At 42.0% G+C, this 16415-nt stretch overlaps 1 protein-coding gene across 2 annotated transcripts in view; it reads left to right on the top strand.

Moving 5' to 3' along the window:
• kdm4b (lysine (K)-specific demethylase 4B) overlaps positions 1-16415 on the top strand; it is a 63671-nt gene that overhangs the window by 12265 nt on the left and 34991 nt on the right. The window contains exons 2-5 of one of the 2 annotated variants that reach the window (XM_036521556.1): positions 3037-3191; positions 3631-3806; positions 8023-8137; positions 8817-9010. In XM_036521556.1, the coding sequence (XP_036377449.1) occupies positions 3051-3191; positions 3631-3806; positions 8023-8137; positions 8817-9010 (626 nt within the window). In that variant the 5' untranslated portion in view covers positions 3037-3050. Of the gene's footprint in view, positions 1-3036; positions 3192-3630; positions 3807-7538; positions 7608-8022; positions 8138-8816; positions 9011-16415 lie in introns of those variants that run through there. The other variant, XM_036521558.1, reaches the window with a different exon arrangement.

Genomic DNA, 16415 nt, shown 5'->3' with positions numbered 1-16415 from the left:
TCTGACAGACACAGCCTGTTGAGCTGAGCAGGAGCAACCACCTTGCAAGAAGACAGCACTAAAGGATCTCCTTTGGGTATCTTTTGCTGAACCAACTGTCACCCAGTCCAGAAGTGGCATAGAGGCTGAGATTGACATGTACAGAAATGGTGGAGAGAAAATGCCCAAATGTACCCAAAGGCATACCTCACTGTTCCAGCAACTTCTGTTCCCAGTGAAAGAGTTTTTTCTACAGCAGGGGATATTGTAAATACACAAAGCTTCTACCTGAAAATGTGGATATGCTGATATTTCTGTGAAAAATCTGTCGGTATCTTAGCTCATTAACTTGTGTATAAATTTGAGTGTTGTGTGTTGAGATGCAATTTTCATAATTTCATATTAATGTAATACAGATGGACCCATTCAATTTACTATTATTTTATGTTTGAAGACTATTTATTTTTGGCTAGCTTTAAAAGAATTCCTGCTAGGGTCAAGCTGTCATCACTTTTGGTTTAATGGTACAAAAGGACAACAATAGTTTAGCATTGTTAATGCATCAAAAATAAATCCATTGTTTTCATTCCAATGTCAGTTCAATTGATTTTCTTAAAAATATCGTGGAAGGGTCAAACCGTAAACATAGTATTGTGAATCGAATGGAACCGTGAGCTGAGTGGCTCGTCACATCCCTATTGTCTTATACAACGCCGATCGATATGTCCTAAACTAAATGTCTTGAGCTCCATTTCAGTCACTCTCTCAGTCAGTTATGAACTGTGTGATGTCATTAATACTTCGTAACGTATACACACCTGAATCTGGAGTGGTGTGAAAAAGGGCACAGTGTACTGTGCATAGGGATGCAATGCATGCTCCTTCTTTGGTTTCAGTAAAAACTAATGGGGTATAATTATCATCATTAAAGAAACCCTTTGGGTCTGTGGAGGTGTGAGGTCCTAAGTGGCATATTAGTTTAATTAATTTAGTGTGGGATTTTGCAGATCAGTGGTTTTAGGTTTTGTTGAATACAGAAGAGTCATCAGAAAAGTGTAGACAAGGACCTAAATAAGTGAAAAATCTTGCAAAATGTAAATTATGCACATTTCACTCAGCAAATGGTAATCATTTTTCACTATATAGTAACACAAACTTTAATTCTGTTGTGAATATGCATTTCCTTGTGGAATTTTCTGTTGAAATTCAGCACGCTCATTGTTGTTTTTGTTTGTCTTCTGAATTATACATTTCCAACCCCCCTAACCAACCATTATTGTCTTCCTCAGGCATCCAGTGCTGAGGTTGTACAGTCCTAGTGTATTAGATTGGACTGTAATGGTTCACTGAGTTCACAGATGGGTACAGTTTTGTATATACCTTGGTTCACAATGTTCCATGTTAAAAAAAAAGGACAAAATCTCTGCGTATTGGCTATTCTTTGCTCTGGTCAAATATTAAAGTGGTGACATGAAAACATAGTGTGTGCCATTTGCTTGAGATGGATGGCTGTTCAGCTGTGGTCACCCCGGACTCAGATTATCATTATTATTATTTTTTTTACTGTCTTCATTGGAGTGTAGCACTGTGCATGTGTTAGCATATATAGCATCCTTGTTGTGCCCAATAACCAACTCGATAACTGTGATGTTACGACTTTCCCCATAGTTCTTGAGTAAATCGCATGTATTCATGGAGTATATTTGCCTCTTAGTTCTGACAAAAGATAAGTCATGGATATGGGCATAAACACGTTTTAAATTCGAAGAGTGTGTACAATTCAGTGGTCATTTTGTGCTATGGTGTTTAGTGCACAGTAGACAGAGACAGTTACACACCTTACAAATCTCAGTGCTCTGGAATCATATTAAGTTAGGTATTAGTTAAAATAAAACAAATGAGCTTGAATTAAATAAAACACAGAGAAATGAACAGCTTGGGGATTGTGGAAACGGGCAAAGCCCAAGGCATCAGAATACTAACATGTATTGTAAACTAGTGTTTGGGTGAAATTCCTATATTGTAATGCAGTAAAAATGGCAAAACTGTGTCCAGCGTGGTTCAGTCTGGTATAATTCATATGGATGTAGCCTTATGGTTGTGCAGAACAGATAACAGAGTGGCACCGTTTATGCCAGCTTGACCGGACAAACATTTCTTTCACATGCTAGCTGGTGGAATCAGCTCAGTATTTTTGGTGCAGTGTTAACACTTGGTAGATATGCATTTTTAATGCAGCGTTTGTTAGTAGATAGAGATAAGTAATGGCTGCTGCTTATTATAACCACGGCCAGCTACGTTAGCTTTTCTTTCTCGCTACATGACAACTGTGCCTGTAAATCTGCTGTTTTTAGGACACATTCACTTATGTTCACAGCAGATTGCTAAAACATTTTTTCTACAAATATGTATTTAAACCTGTTTATTGCAAAGAAAAAAAAGCATTAGTATGCTAAATTACTGAAGGTAAGGGTGACTAGTACTGTTCTTTGGTGCAGATAGGTAGTGGTGCATCTGTAATATTAGTCTAGTCACATGGTTAGTAAGGATAGAGTTGCATTCACACATGCCTAGCTAGATGGATTTACACACATTAATAACAGTTCAAAACAGTGTTGTAGCAAATATTCACACACTGCTGTATTTCTTTGTAGTTTCGTGAATTTTTAAGATGTTGAAATATTTTGCTTTCACAGCTGTGATCTACAGGTTCACTTTTCTATGTTCGTGTTTGCTAAAGGGCACATGAGGTCATTTAAAACACAAATGAACTCAAACCAAAAACCCAATAGGTGTCTCAGGTGTAGCTTTCTAGTGCTTTAAGATGTACATATTGACTTTTTAACTGGGATGAAGCGAAAGAGAGAACTTCTGCAGAGCAGGCTCTTTTAACCTAATCCTATGGACTTCAGAGGGTCAGGACAAGTGGATGTAAAACAGATGCTTCTTTGCCCAGGGACGTTGTTGCATAGCTGTCCACCGTTGCAGCAGATCCTTAACTGCTGTTTGTTTTGTGCATGTTTCTTCCTGTATTCTGACTCTTCTCTGTCTCTCCAGGAAACCCTGCCACCATGTCGCTGGAAAGCCCCATGGCCCAGAACCCGGGCTGCAAGATCATGACCTTCCGGCCCACCATGGAGGAATTCCAGGACTTTGCAAAGTACATCGCTTACATTGAGACCCAAGGTGCCCACCGTGCTGGCCTGGCCAAGGTATCAACCTGCACACGCAGGCCCACCCTCATACATGCACACCACACAAATGCGCCTCAGACTGTTACTTGTGTATTTGACAGTTTTCTGCTCTCTCACTGTGTTGTGTACCAGTCAAAAACAAGTCATGGTTATGAAGGTGCTCAATCTCTCGAGTCCCTGACTAGCTCACACCGTTCCTCTCATACTTCCAGTCAAAAAACCTGTTTCTTGCTGCATAGCACACTTAGTAAAACTGCCAAAACAAGGCAGATGTTGAAACATGGAAAGTTAGTAGTAAAATGAAAGCCTTAGCTTCAGACAGGGTAACGGAGATCATCAGGTAACGGCTGAAATGAAAACCCAGCTGCCCTGTGAATCCCTTTTTTGATGCTCTGTTCACTGTCTGCCCCCTTCCCTGTATTTCACCCTCTCTCTCCCTGTCTGCCTGTCTGTACAGGTGATCCCGCCAAAGGAATGGAAGCCCCGGCGGTCGTACGATACCATTGAGGAGATGGTGATCCCGGCGCCCATCATGCAGGTGGTGACTGGGCAGTCCGGCCTCTTCACACAGTATAACATCCAGAAGAAATCCATGACTGTCGGAGAGTACCGCAAGCTGGCCAACAGCAAGAAGTATGTACTTAGTAGTTTAAAATGTTACATGTCCATGCGGTGAAATCTAAAGAGAAAATCCTGCAGCTGACCTTGCCATAGACGTGGCTGACTTATGAAGCCATTTGAAAATGTCTGAAGATATCTTGTACTGTGTCTGAAGTGCATTTAATCATGTTGAAAAAAGGTCTGATTTAACCACTGTGTTGGTGATTCTGCCAGTCTCATTTCTTAAAGAAGCACTGAAACTGGAGACAACTCCTAATTTCATGTTGTTTCTCACCGTGTGTCTTAATTGGCATCCAGATAAAGTACACTAAGCCGTCTCAGGAGCAGGAAACTGTCCCCGCTGGTTTCTCAGTTTCTGTGAAGGAAGCATCAGCTCGCAACATCTCAGCACGCAAAGTAAAAATGAGTGAATACTTGAGTTCTGACTCCTTGCCACACGTCAGTACTTCTGTGATCTCAGTATGACTCCTCAGAAGCACGTTTATGTGCCTGCTGTGGACCAACTAATCCATTTATATTTATTTTCATTAGATTTCGGGTGAAATGTCCAGTGTTCCTGTCAACATCACTGCTCTCACCCTTAAGCCTCCACCAGATATAGCCTGGTAGTTTTAGCCACTTCTCTCTGTTTAAAAAATTGAAATACACGCTGCTGTTTGCATGAGACTTTGATTACCATTGAGTTGGTCATTAGAGCTGGACCTGAATATTCGACTGTTCGGATATTTGTTCATTGGGTAGGTATTCGGTTTTTTGCTAAATGTAGACTATCAATAAAGGTGAACTGCAAAATACATTTTGTCAACACATTCTTGTGCTATATTTATACTTTTTAATTGCACTGTTAAAATGTGGAAATATATACCATCTCAGCTTGGGCGCCTGACATCGCTCTCACTCACAGCAGTGAACGTCACGGTGATGGGAAACAAAAAGTAGCCAGCGATTGCCTAGTTCCTACTTTTGGACTTGAACAGAGGGCGTAATGGTTTCGACCGACCCATAGCTAAGTTTGTCACCCTGGGAGGATGCTAGCTGCAGCGATGCCATGCTTCTCTCTGCTTCCAGCGGAGTGTGAGACCATTTTTAAATACCACGGCTCCGTAACCAGTGACCAGTGAGTGCATAGGATGGGTTAAATTCAGAGGACAAAATTCGTTTCAATGTATGCAAGTACTGAGAAATGACAATAAAGAAATTATGAATAAGTATAAATAATAATAAATAATAATAAAAATAAATATAAATCTCAAATCTTAAATTTGTTGGAGCTAGTATGCTGTTTCTGCGCTTCTGTTTCACAGCGCTTTGTCAGGCGTTGTCTCGTATTCGGAGCCTGTTGTTATGAGCATTTATGTATGCATATAATTTATGCATGATAAGAAAAATTGTCACAAGCTGTTATTATGTCACAAAAAGTGCATAGATAGGATCTCGTTCAACCAAACCCCTCGGAATTGCAAACATGCATAAAACGCACCAAACCTTTTCGAAAATGTTTTTTATTAACAAATAACAATACAAACAACAATACTGTAGAATAACAGAATCCTTAAAAATGAATGCCATTAATTAAACCAAAAGACGCGTGTTGCAGCGCTATGCTGTCCATCTCAGCCGAGAACGGAGAAATGTCCTTTCGGAGTCCTTCCCGAATCATGCTCAGGAGCCCAAAAAATGATATTCGGGACAGCCCAATTGGTCATAAAACCATGAAACAATTTTAAATCGGCTTGTTTTATCACATAAAAAAGGCTTTGTTGTTGCAGATTCCTTCTATAACAAAGATAGTGAAAAACAACATGTTCATTCATTAAATTGAAGTTGAATTATATTTGAAATTTATACAGAAAAAATGTGTTTTGTTGCATCATTGGACTTCCATACAGTGCACTTAAGCCTTCCCAGAAAGGGAATTCCAAGGACACTCCAAGAACACCAACCCCTCGCTGAGTCTTCTTCTGAAGACAACAGTCTACACAGACAAAGGCAATTGGCACGTCGCATTAGTAGGACTACAAGGCAATGCATGCCCTTTTGTTTATGTTGGGGTCGATACTACAATTTTGTTGATTATTATTTTTCTGTCAGATTAATTAATTGGCAGCTTAACCGGATTTGCATTTAATTCACACTGAACTGGTGTCTATTTAAACATATTTGTGTGTTCTAAACACTATTTATTTGGAGGCATTCCACATAGCAATTAAGGTAGAAATAGCTTTCTGTTTTGAACCGCTCAAGGCTTTTGAAGTGAAATGTGGGCGCAGGGACTTGAAAGTGTTGTTGCTTACTTGCCAAAACAGTGGTATAGCCTGTAGCTTTCCTTTTCCTGCAGCATGCTGCTAGCCTTAGAGAAATGCTTTGCATTTTAATGATGTTAGAGACTAGTTACCATACTCCTGTATGAAAAACAGTCAACTGCAATACAGGTTTCCCCTGTTATTAAATTTGTTAGCTTGTGACCTTGAATGGCTAGATCATCCACATCCGAATATTGCTTTTTTGTGGTTTCTCTACTCGTGAACTAACAGTTTCCCCTGCAAACTGTATTCCAACCGCAGACTGCTGGCAGTTGCCGTTAAGGTGGGCTGACACTTCGTATTACTGAGAGCGGCAATTATACATGTAGGGTTTGTGTGCAGGTGTGTCTAGCTTTTTTGTGAAAACTGTTAGGTAGATAGACAGATAGCTAGATATAGAAATACATTGACCTAGTTTACTAGATAATATGTTTTACGGTGATCAGTCTTTATGTGGAAGTTGTTGGAGAACATAGTTAATGTTACCTAGCTATATTATACTGAAATAGGTATCAAGTTGTATCAACCAACAAACAATAGAAATACAGCTGTTGGCTGGCTAGAGATGGACTGTGGCTGTTACACACTGATAGTCATCTTTACAGTTATTCACTAGTTATTGTAATCCATAGAATAGTGATTGCAAAATGTGGCCTTTATCCATGTTGTTCCATGACATCGTGGTCTGATACCACTAGTTATGTACCTGCTGATGCTTGGGGTTAAATCAGACAAAAAAATGACAGAAGCTTTACCCAATAAATAAGCAGACTGACAGCCTCTCCCTGGCAATATATAGCTTCTTAATTGAGTCACATCAGAATGTGAGCATTTTATAGGCCAATCAGATAAAAAGAAATGAGGTGCCTTTTCAAGTTGTATATCATGTGCCTTGATGAATGGTTCAGACTACATGGCAACAGTGCAGCTGGTGTTACAGGTATACTGTCTCACATCAGTGAGACTGCCTACAGCTTTCTGTTATCTGTTCTTAAAGAGAGTTAGTAAGGAATTAAATCTAAAAGATTGAATAACGACCAGATTATTTCTTTCGAGTGAGTGGAAAGTGAAATGAGTGAAGTATAGCAACATTTGCAGCTTAAAATTGGCACTCTCTCCTTCCATTGTACTCTGAAAATGGCTGGTTACATGACCTACACAACAGTAACTGTAGGCATAAATGAAGCCTTTGGGCTCCACTGCGCTCTCTGGTCATTGTGTCCAGTGTGCGGACCGAGGTGACGCGCAGTGCGTCGGAGGGGGTGAAACCAGCTGTTCTCCGTCCCATTTGTGCAGAGCTCAGCAGTGAGACTCCAGTCATGAGTGGCAGTGTGGTCAGTGTGAGGGGAGTAGGGCCTGTAGGAGGAGCCTGGCCTGGAATGCAGCCCAGGGGAGGCCATCTGCCCGGGCTGCGGGGCCGCAGCGTCCGCTGACGGGCGTGGGAGTGTGGCAGACGGGAGTGCGCCATCGGCTCCCTTTTCACCCAGGGGCTGCCCTTTTGTTGTCGCCTGTAATAGGTTTTGATATAAAATGCTTTAAGGAATAGATTACTAGGATAACGTTCTCATTCTTTGTTCCTTACTGGGCTACATTTACTTTCTCATTCTTAGTATACGTATTCCGGTAAAGAACGTCTCACTGTTCGTGTACACAGTCCGGTAAAGAACGTTCTCATTCTTGGTATCCATAGCCCAGTAAAGAATTCGTTTTTGACAGCAGTGTCAGCTCTGTTTAGTGTGCTTTTATTTAGGATAATTGAGAAGACCAAACAAAAATAATGTTTTATATGAAGACATTGTATTTTAAGCAGATGTGTACATCCACAGGGTCATTGTACCTCTACCTTTTTTGGAGTCATTGCTTTCACACCGATGTAATTATGTCAGGGGTCTGTGTGTTCATGGCTTGAATTGTCCCCCTTCCAGGTACTGTACCCCTCAACACAAGGACTTTGATGATCTGGAAAGGAAGTACTGGAAAAACCTGACTTTCGTATCACCTATTTATGGCGCTGACATCAGCGGCTCGCTGTATGATGCGGTGAGTGAGAGGAGCATCTGTGACCGCAGCCAGTCTGACAGGAGACTTTAGGAAGTGAATCCTTGTATTTCAGCAAAAAGTAGGAATAGACTTTATAAGGGCTATCATTTTTTGTCTTGTTCATTCTGTTTCATTGTTTGCTATTGAAATGTCATCCCTGGTTTTTCTGGGGTCGTATTTACCTAGTAATACAGGTTTTGAATTGGATGTTTTATTCCTTCCCGTTCATTAGTCTATAAGGACTGGATTTGCGTATCTGTTATATTTTGAAAAAGAAAAAATTCACTTTCTCCCTCTGCATGCCAATTTTGTATGTGTCATTGCAAGAATTATGCGTAAGGCCTCCTCAACATCATTTACATTTACATTTACATTTATTAACATCAAATGTATGGTTGTAATTAAAAAAAAATGTTGTATCTACAATACATTTCTGAAGCAACACAACAAATTAAAGAAAAATATGGCTTTTGCGCCATCTAGTGATGTGATTGTGAACTTGTGATGCCATATTAATACCACACAGTATCTTGTTAATTTTCTCCTCATGGCTGGTCAGTTATATTCAAAAGTGTTGTAAAGGTTGTACTGTATTTGCTATAATGGTGACAGTGGTAAAAAAAAAAATACATTATACATGTTGGTTTACATGCTTGCTTGTTCACCTGCTGATGTTCAGGACATCACAGAGTGGAACATCGGTCACCTGAATACTCTGCTGGACATGGTGGAGCAGGAGTGTGGCATAGTGATCGAGGGCGTCAACACACCATACCTGTACTTCGGGATGTGGAAGACAACCTTTGCGTGGCACACAGAGGACATGGACCTCTACAGCATCAACTACTTGCATTTTGGGGAGCCCAAATCCTGGTAAGCCCCAGCTGTATATCTCTAGCTCACGCTCATCTCTCCCTTACTGTATCTTTTCCCTGCTGTATCTGAGGCAGCTCACCCATCATTCCTCATTCTCTCTCCTGCCTGGACTTTTCCTGATTTTCATTGAAGCTCCATTGCCTCTGTCCATTTTTTAGTAATGTAGCCTGTTTCACATCAGATTTTGTTGGATTCAGGTTGTTTCAAGCATCAGTAACACCACCTAAAGCTAATGGGCTTGCTCTGTCCTGAAGGATGTTGCAAAGCTGGTAGAATGAAAAAATCCAGCAGAGGATGCTAGAGAGTTGTGAAGAAATATCGGTACTCAGTACACTTCATCCTTGGTTATAGCAGAAGTATGCATTAAAGCATTTGCATGTGGATGAAGCAAGGTAGTATACGTTACAGCATTCACACCAGGAGGGTTTGCATATGCAAAATTTCAAGCATAGACATGAAGGCAGGCCCAGGCCCCTCCCACTTACAGTTTTCTTCATGTCTGTGACAAGTGAAATTTTCACTTGCATGGGTAGGATGTTCTCTTTGCCTTTTGGACAACAGGAAATATTCGCTCTTTCTCTCATCCTTCACATTTAGACTATGGAATTAGACTTCAGCAACCTTATGGTCAGGCTTCTTCTTCTCATGTTTCGTGTGATGAAATATGTGTGACATTCACTCTTTGGGTGCTGCCCCCTGCAGCTGGCATTGCAGTGCTTCTTTGGCGGGGTATCTAAATACATTGGATAGCTCTCGAATTCTTTTACAGAGCCATGCAAGCCACAGCCATGCATGCTTTCTGAGACCAGGTGTTGTGAGAGATTATGGAAAAACACAGCCAGCTATCCCAAAGTCTGTATTCTGTGGCCATAATGTATTCTGTGTGTCTCCTGTAGCACAGTGATTGTTGAACACTTCAGCTGTCTGCACCTGAACAGTTCAAAAAATGTTTTTGGTAATCAGCTTGATATTGTAATAATTAGGGATGTAACGATATATCAAATTTCGTGATATCGTGATAAAAAAATGTTTTGATACCATTGTGGGACTGTGACGAAATCTACCAGGATATTACATGGTTATTTCGGTAGTATAGCTGCGTTCTACTATCTTTCTCCTTGTCGAAAATTGTATTGTTTTTGTTTTGCAATTGGACCAGGGGCGGTCAGAAATTAGGGCAGTCGGGTGATGCACCACCAAAGGGGGAAGGGGAGGAAATTTCTCCCCTTCTATCACATTCTACCACAGTTTTTCGCTAGCTGTGACAGTTTGTCCTGCCTCTGAATATCATAGTCCAATCAGCGTCAAGTTGTGTTCCGTGGAGTACCGCCCCTTTCGGGCAATTTCAGTCTGGTTGAAAATCACCCAGATCACTCTGATAGACTCTCATGTTAAGGCAAATTTTTTTTGAACTGCAGGCACTGCAATGCAATCTGTATGGGTTTATATTAATAAAAAATGCTGATTTATTATTTAATAAAGGACATTTTTCAAGTCATCATTTTTCTTCATTTTTTAATATTGCGATAAATATCGTACCGTGGACTTTTTTGTGGTATTATCATACCGTGAGGTTTTGATATCGTTATATTCCTAGTAATAATCTAATAATCTGCTATTTGTAACTGTTCACTTCAGTGCAAGTGAACGTCATCCCCATGAATCAAAATGGCATGCCTGTTCATTTAGGTTTTCACTGTTTGGAGGGAGGAAGAATGATGTCATACTGAGCTACGCGTGTCAGGTTTGAATGGGAGATTTGCCTTAAGACTGAAAGATGAATATTTAGCCTGGCTTGATTAACATAGATAGGGAGGTCAACTGCACGTAGTGTACCCTCACCGCCATTTTTGTACAGTTGTGAAGGTACGTGTGTGGTTCAGTTTTGCATCTAGTTATCTGTACATTTCCGTTTCAGTCGTGGAGAGGGTGTCCTTTGCTTTCATGGACTCATAAGCACTCAGTTTCAGGTTACTCTCTTTAAATGCACTGCTCATCATGGTAACAGTTTTGTTATGTAAATGTTTACCTTCTAAAGAATGCTTTCAGAATGACAGTGAAATATATGATATATATAACGGAAGTTTTGCAGAGACAGATTTTGAATATGAATCTTAATCTTTTTTGTTATGTATTAGAGAAGTATAATCAGTCATGCCATTTGCAAAGTAATGGCCACCTCTGGACAAATAAACTGCGATTCACATGTCAAGGACAAAGGGGTCAAAAATTTAAATGCTGACGCAGGGGGCTTATTTGGTGACCCAGGAGCGCTCATGGTGTCAGCGATGGTGTCTGTTCTCAGTGTCCCCCTGTAACACTGCCCCTCTGTAAAGCCAACTGTTACATGGAGTTTGTGTCAGTGGGAAACTGTCTGCCTGTATTTATGTGGACATGGGTGGTGTAACTGGTGTAGTTCTGTAGGTGGCCACTGGAGGACAGCCTGCCCAAATAAATGGGAATGTTCATTAAAGTTGTCTTACCTCAAGGCATACCATTCCTCCTCATCCCTCCTGCCTCACAGTTGGGTTGCACCTGATTTAAGTGTGATACAAACAAAGACCTGTCAGTTGTTATACCCATGCAATAGGAAACGAGGGCATATATTTAGCAACCCAGTTGCAGAGACTAGTGTACGTGTCCTCCTTGCTTTGGATGTTTGCGATGAACCGAGCAGCCGTACGGTTGTGGAATACCTGAGCTGCATTTCACTCTCTGTGAAAAGGCACTCTCTATCAGAGCTACTCCAAAAGAATGGGGATCAGAGATGAGCCCCTGCTCGCTACGGACAGTAACCTCCCCTGTGCTGTGTCACTGTTGAAAATGCCAGGGTGTGTATGATGGAAATGTCACAGGCACTGTCCGCAATGATAAAGGACTTAATACAGCTGCAGTGGCAGTAATGACGATGACCTTGGTGCTGTGACACGCCGCGTCTGTTCCCAGCCTGGACACTGCCAGCTGTTTAAGCTCTGTCTGACCAATGAGAGCATGCCTCCACAAACTCATGCAGGGATTACACAGAGTAATCCCTCTCCTCCGTCGGGGCCCGGATCGATATCTTCAACCTTAGTTCGCGTTGCTTTTCATGCTACGAATTAATTAAATTTGTAAAAGTTGATTATTATTGTTGTCTATCGGTTTAACCTTGAGGGGATGTTTTCAGAGCCTCTGGCTTGTGGTTGCGATGTGTGTGCCTCTCCAGATCTAGGATTGCTATGCTCTAATGCACTGTTCCTTTTTTCTTGCGACTGTCATTGAAATGGATCCCAGTGACCTGTGGAAATATAACTTCAAGAAAAAAAAAATCGTTGTTCTTCAATAAAGAGTAGTCAGATAATGTTTGCTGCAGCTTGCCTGGTGTTGTAGCTCATTATTGCTCAGGCTGACTTTGTGTCATGTCTCTCACTAGGTGGTATGTTGCTCGTCTCTGCTCTTAGAAGTTGTGCTTCTTTCATCGTTTGGCACATTTTTTTTCCTCCTCTTTCCTGTTGAAAGCTGCCAGTACAGCAGGAGGTTCCTTCCTCAGCTCGGCTCCCTCTCATGTGTATGAGCATCCAAAATAAGTGCAAGTGCTCAGGTGGTGCATTGTTCACACGCTGTTTCCCCCACTCTGCTTTGACGCAAGATGCCCCCCCCCAACCCCCCCCCCGTCTTTCAGCTTTCCTGCGTGTTTCATTTTGGGTACTCGCTCGCCCACTCGCGCCTCTGCGTGCGTTTGCCTTCTCCTCCGCTTTCATGTCTGTTCCTTGTGCTCAGCAGTGGCGCCCCCTTGTGTGCGCCCGTGTGTGAGCGCGTGCGCCTGTGAGAGCGACTGAGGGGGGGAGCCTTGATCTCGACGCTGTTCTCCCCTCATCCCTCACTGCTTGGCGCCTGCGATCTCATTAGAAGCTGCAGCTCAGTCAGTGTCCCGCCTTTATCAGACGGGATGTTTCATTAGGACAAACGCGACTCCTCGATTAATCACCCCGAAAATCACCAGGCGCAGACCAGAGGGAGTGCTGAGACCAGAGAACAGATAAATGGTCGCAAATTAAAAGCCAGTGTTTGGTCTCCCTTTACCCCCTAAATAAACAGTAAACACACATTAATTATGCTTAAAGGAAGTAAGCCCCCCCCCCCCTCCACCCCCGAAAGTTGAGCACTGCAGTGTGTGTGTGTGTGTGTGTGTGTGTGTGCATTTGTGTGTGTGTGCGTGTGTGTGTGGCTCATATGTGCATGTCTCTTTGCATCTGTGTTTTCTGGATTTAGGTGTCCAATGCATGATGGAGAGACATCAGAAGCGACAGCAGACTACAGACATTCTCATTGTGCGAGTGTAACGTGTAACTGGGACAGACAGCAGGTGGCGCTCCTTCTACGAGCACCTGGAGTGCTTCACGGAGGCTTGGACGTCATCAGGCTCCACATTTCTTTTTTTATTGATTTGTGGTTCTCCACTTTATTCCAGCGCAAAGCCACAGTTGCTATGGATACCCTTCATGCTGTTTTAATTTAACCATTTCTCTGATGGATTTTGATACTTCCCACCCCTACTTTCTTTCTTCACCCCAACATGAGAGTGAGAGTCCATTGCTTTCCTCAGCCTAATGCTGCTGTCCGGTTTGCCCAGTCCTAGCGGGGGAAGTTGGAGAAGCTGGAGAAGTACATAGTGGGAACTTTCTGGGGTCTGGGTTAATTCAACACAAGTAAGCGCAATTCATCCATAGCTATTCATCCAGCTTCTTCACTGGCTTTGGCTTGCTGTTTTTATGGTGTTGTAGTTTCAGGGAAACCTAACTTATTTTAGTTAACTAGCTGTTTATATAGGTATTTGCATAAATTCTGTACAGTTTTATGGTTGGACGGTTGGCATCACTGATCATATATTTAATTATCAGAACTAACAGTGTGATTCCCCATTTCCACTAACGTTGGAAACTACTCCAAAACGGTCTTACTTTTAGGGGGGGTCCATGAAAATATTTTCCAGTCTTTCCTCCTATCTTACTAGTCCGTGTGTTGGTTTGAAAAAGAGGTAGATCTGTTGATTGTATGTAAAATCCATTTTGTAAGGAGGCTAAATTATTTTTGTCTCAGCTGAATATATATTGGGGAAACCAAAAAGCAGTTGCAACTGTGCTTATATATGCCCAAAAAAATGAAAAGGGACTCCATATTCCATATTCTTTCAAGTAACATTTTTAGGCAACACCCAGTATTTATAACTAAATATGTTTCTGCAGAGCCTTCGTCAATGGCTTGCTGTTTAATAAGGTAAGTAGTTCTCTTAAATATTGACCTGAAACCCCTCCAGTCATGTTGGTACAAATGTATTTAATGTGCTGTTTGTCAAGGGCTGAGAGCAGTGTAATGGTGTCTCTCAATAACAGTCTTCTGCCTGTTCTGGTACAGGTTTTTTCTGAAAGTGTCAGAGACTAGAGTTGGTGGAACAGCTTGAGACTGCTTCTTGAATCTTGTCTTTATTTCTCTTAACTGTCAGACTGAATTCAAAAAACTCTTTTGGTAATAGACCACTCTGTTCTGGAGCTTCTCGATGCGTGGGATTTTTAAATGTTTTTTTTTCCTCTTTATACACTCTGAAACACCAAGTGTACACTAGAATGGTTTCACCATGACAACCTTGTGCAGGAGTGCTGGGGTGAGGCTGATGCAATGCTCTCTTATGCTTGTCCACAGCCAGCGTCTATTTTTTTGCACTACAAGTCACACAGCACACTACAGTGGACGGTATAAGTACGCGCTACCCCACTGATGTTCTCCGTGCAACTGTCAGACTGAGAGGTGAGATGAGGAAACTCTGGCCAACCTACCCACACCTATCCTCGACGGAATGAAGCCAGGCTGCTCCACGGCTGTCATAGCCATTGTCGGCAAATGTCATGGCTGGTTTCCAGCCCAAGCTGTCGGACTCAGCCTGTGCTCAGAGTGAATTCCTTGCTGACTGAGCCACTCACGACACAATACCTGGGGTTCTGAGAGTTTGTGTTTATGGGGAAGTGCTTCTTGCTTTCCTATTAGGAGAATAATGAGTTGAAAGATGTACACCTGGGAGAGGTGACTTTCTTTCTTCCTTTTCTCTCTTCTCTCTGCAGGGAGCCACTCTCAACTTTACTTGTTTTCTCTTCTTTTTATTCCTCAACATGTATTTTTTTTAACTTCCATTTTCTGCTACGAATAGCAATCTCTCCTTGTCACTCGTTAAAAGTAAATTTACTCACATGGATGCACCCCTCAACTCTGTTTAACGTGAATTTCTTTTTTTTTCCTTTTTGAAATTGAATCATTTTCACTTTTCTGGTAATTACAGTATGTTAAACTGCGCACAGTAGCTGTTTCCCTAACCCCTGTGCAGCCACTGTGAAATTAACTTCATTCCCCTCCAACTCTGCTCCCATCAAAGTCACATTTCCCCCCCTAAGATCTACTGTCAGATTCTTTAAGATTGTGGAGCAGTCCTGTGGAGTGTATCTGCTGGTGAGAAATAACCCTGACTGGGTATATGGGCCGTGAGAGAGAGAGAGAAGAGGCTCTCCCTTGTTTTCTCTTGTTTTCTGTTGTATTATTGTGGATATTGGATGAGACGTGGGGGTCCCAGTGGTGCAAGCAGGGAGTGCTGCTGCCTCACAGCTCCGGGGCTTGAGCCTGGCTCTTCCTGTATATTGTCTTCCCTTATGTGCCGTGGTTTACTTCCACAGTCCAAAGGTGCATTTGGTTCATAAATGGGCACCTGCGCTAATGTCTGCGTGCGTGTCTTTGCCCTGTGATGGACTGATCCGCTCCGGTTTGTAGTCCCCTTTGCGCCCTGTGCCTGCTGGGTTGGGTTCCTTTGTGACCCTCCATGAGAGTTTGTGGTCAGTGGGAACAGAGGGATGAATAGACTACTTTGCTGTTTCTCTTCTGCGGGTGGAAATTGATGGGATTGTTGCTCCTAAAATGAAATTAATTATATCACAGGAGTGCCATTTCAGAGTGTAAATAGACCTTGAGACGATAAAACATCGTTTGTCTCAGTAACAGCTCAGTAAAGAAGATTAAGAATTACTGCTTTAAGACCATGTATATAATTGAGACTATTATCCACTTTAGATATGACAAGAATTGGTCAAAAGGAGACCTTGGGAAAGTCACATGCTCAGAGCTGGCATTGTAATTGGTGACTGTGCAGGCGGAAAGCACTTGGGCCCCTGACAGCTGATGCAGTACTGATTTTACATTGGCATTGAAACAGAGTGAGTGGCATTTCAGTTGGCTAATTAGCAGTCACATTAGCAGTGTAAGATGCTTTAGAGAATCCCTCCCTAAACTAACGGTCTGACAGTACTCCTTAAGTGCCATTGTGAGAGGTTTGTGTCTAAAAAGGATGTCATTCACCCCTAAATGACACCCATGCTTTCTGTTC

This window comes from Megalops cyprinoides, chromosome 2 (assembly GCF_013368585.1).
Source record: "Megalops cyprinoides isolate fMegCyp1 chromosome 2, fMegCyp1.pri, whole genome shotgun sequence".
In the NCBI taxonomy this organism is placed as follows: Eukaryota; Metazoa; Chordata; class Actinopteri; order Elopiformes; family Megalopidae; genus Megalops; species Megalops cyprinoides.
The sequence above is the reverse complement of the archived record's forward strand: the minus strand, read 5'-3'. Positions and strand labels throughout refer to the sequence as shown.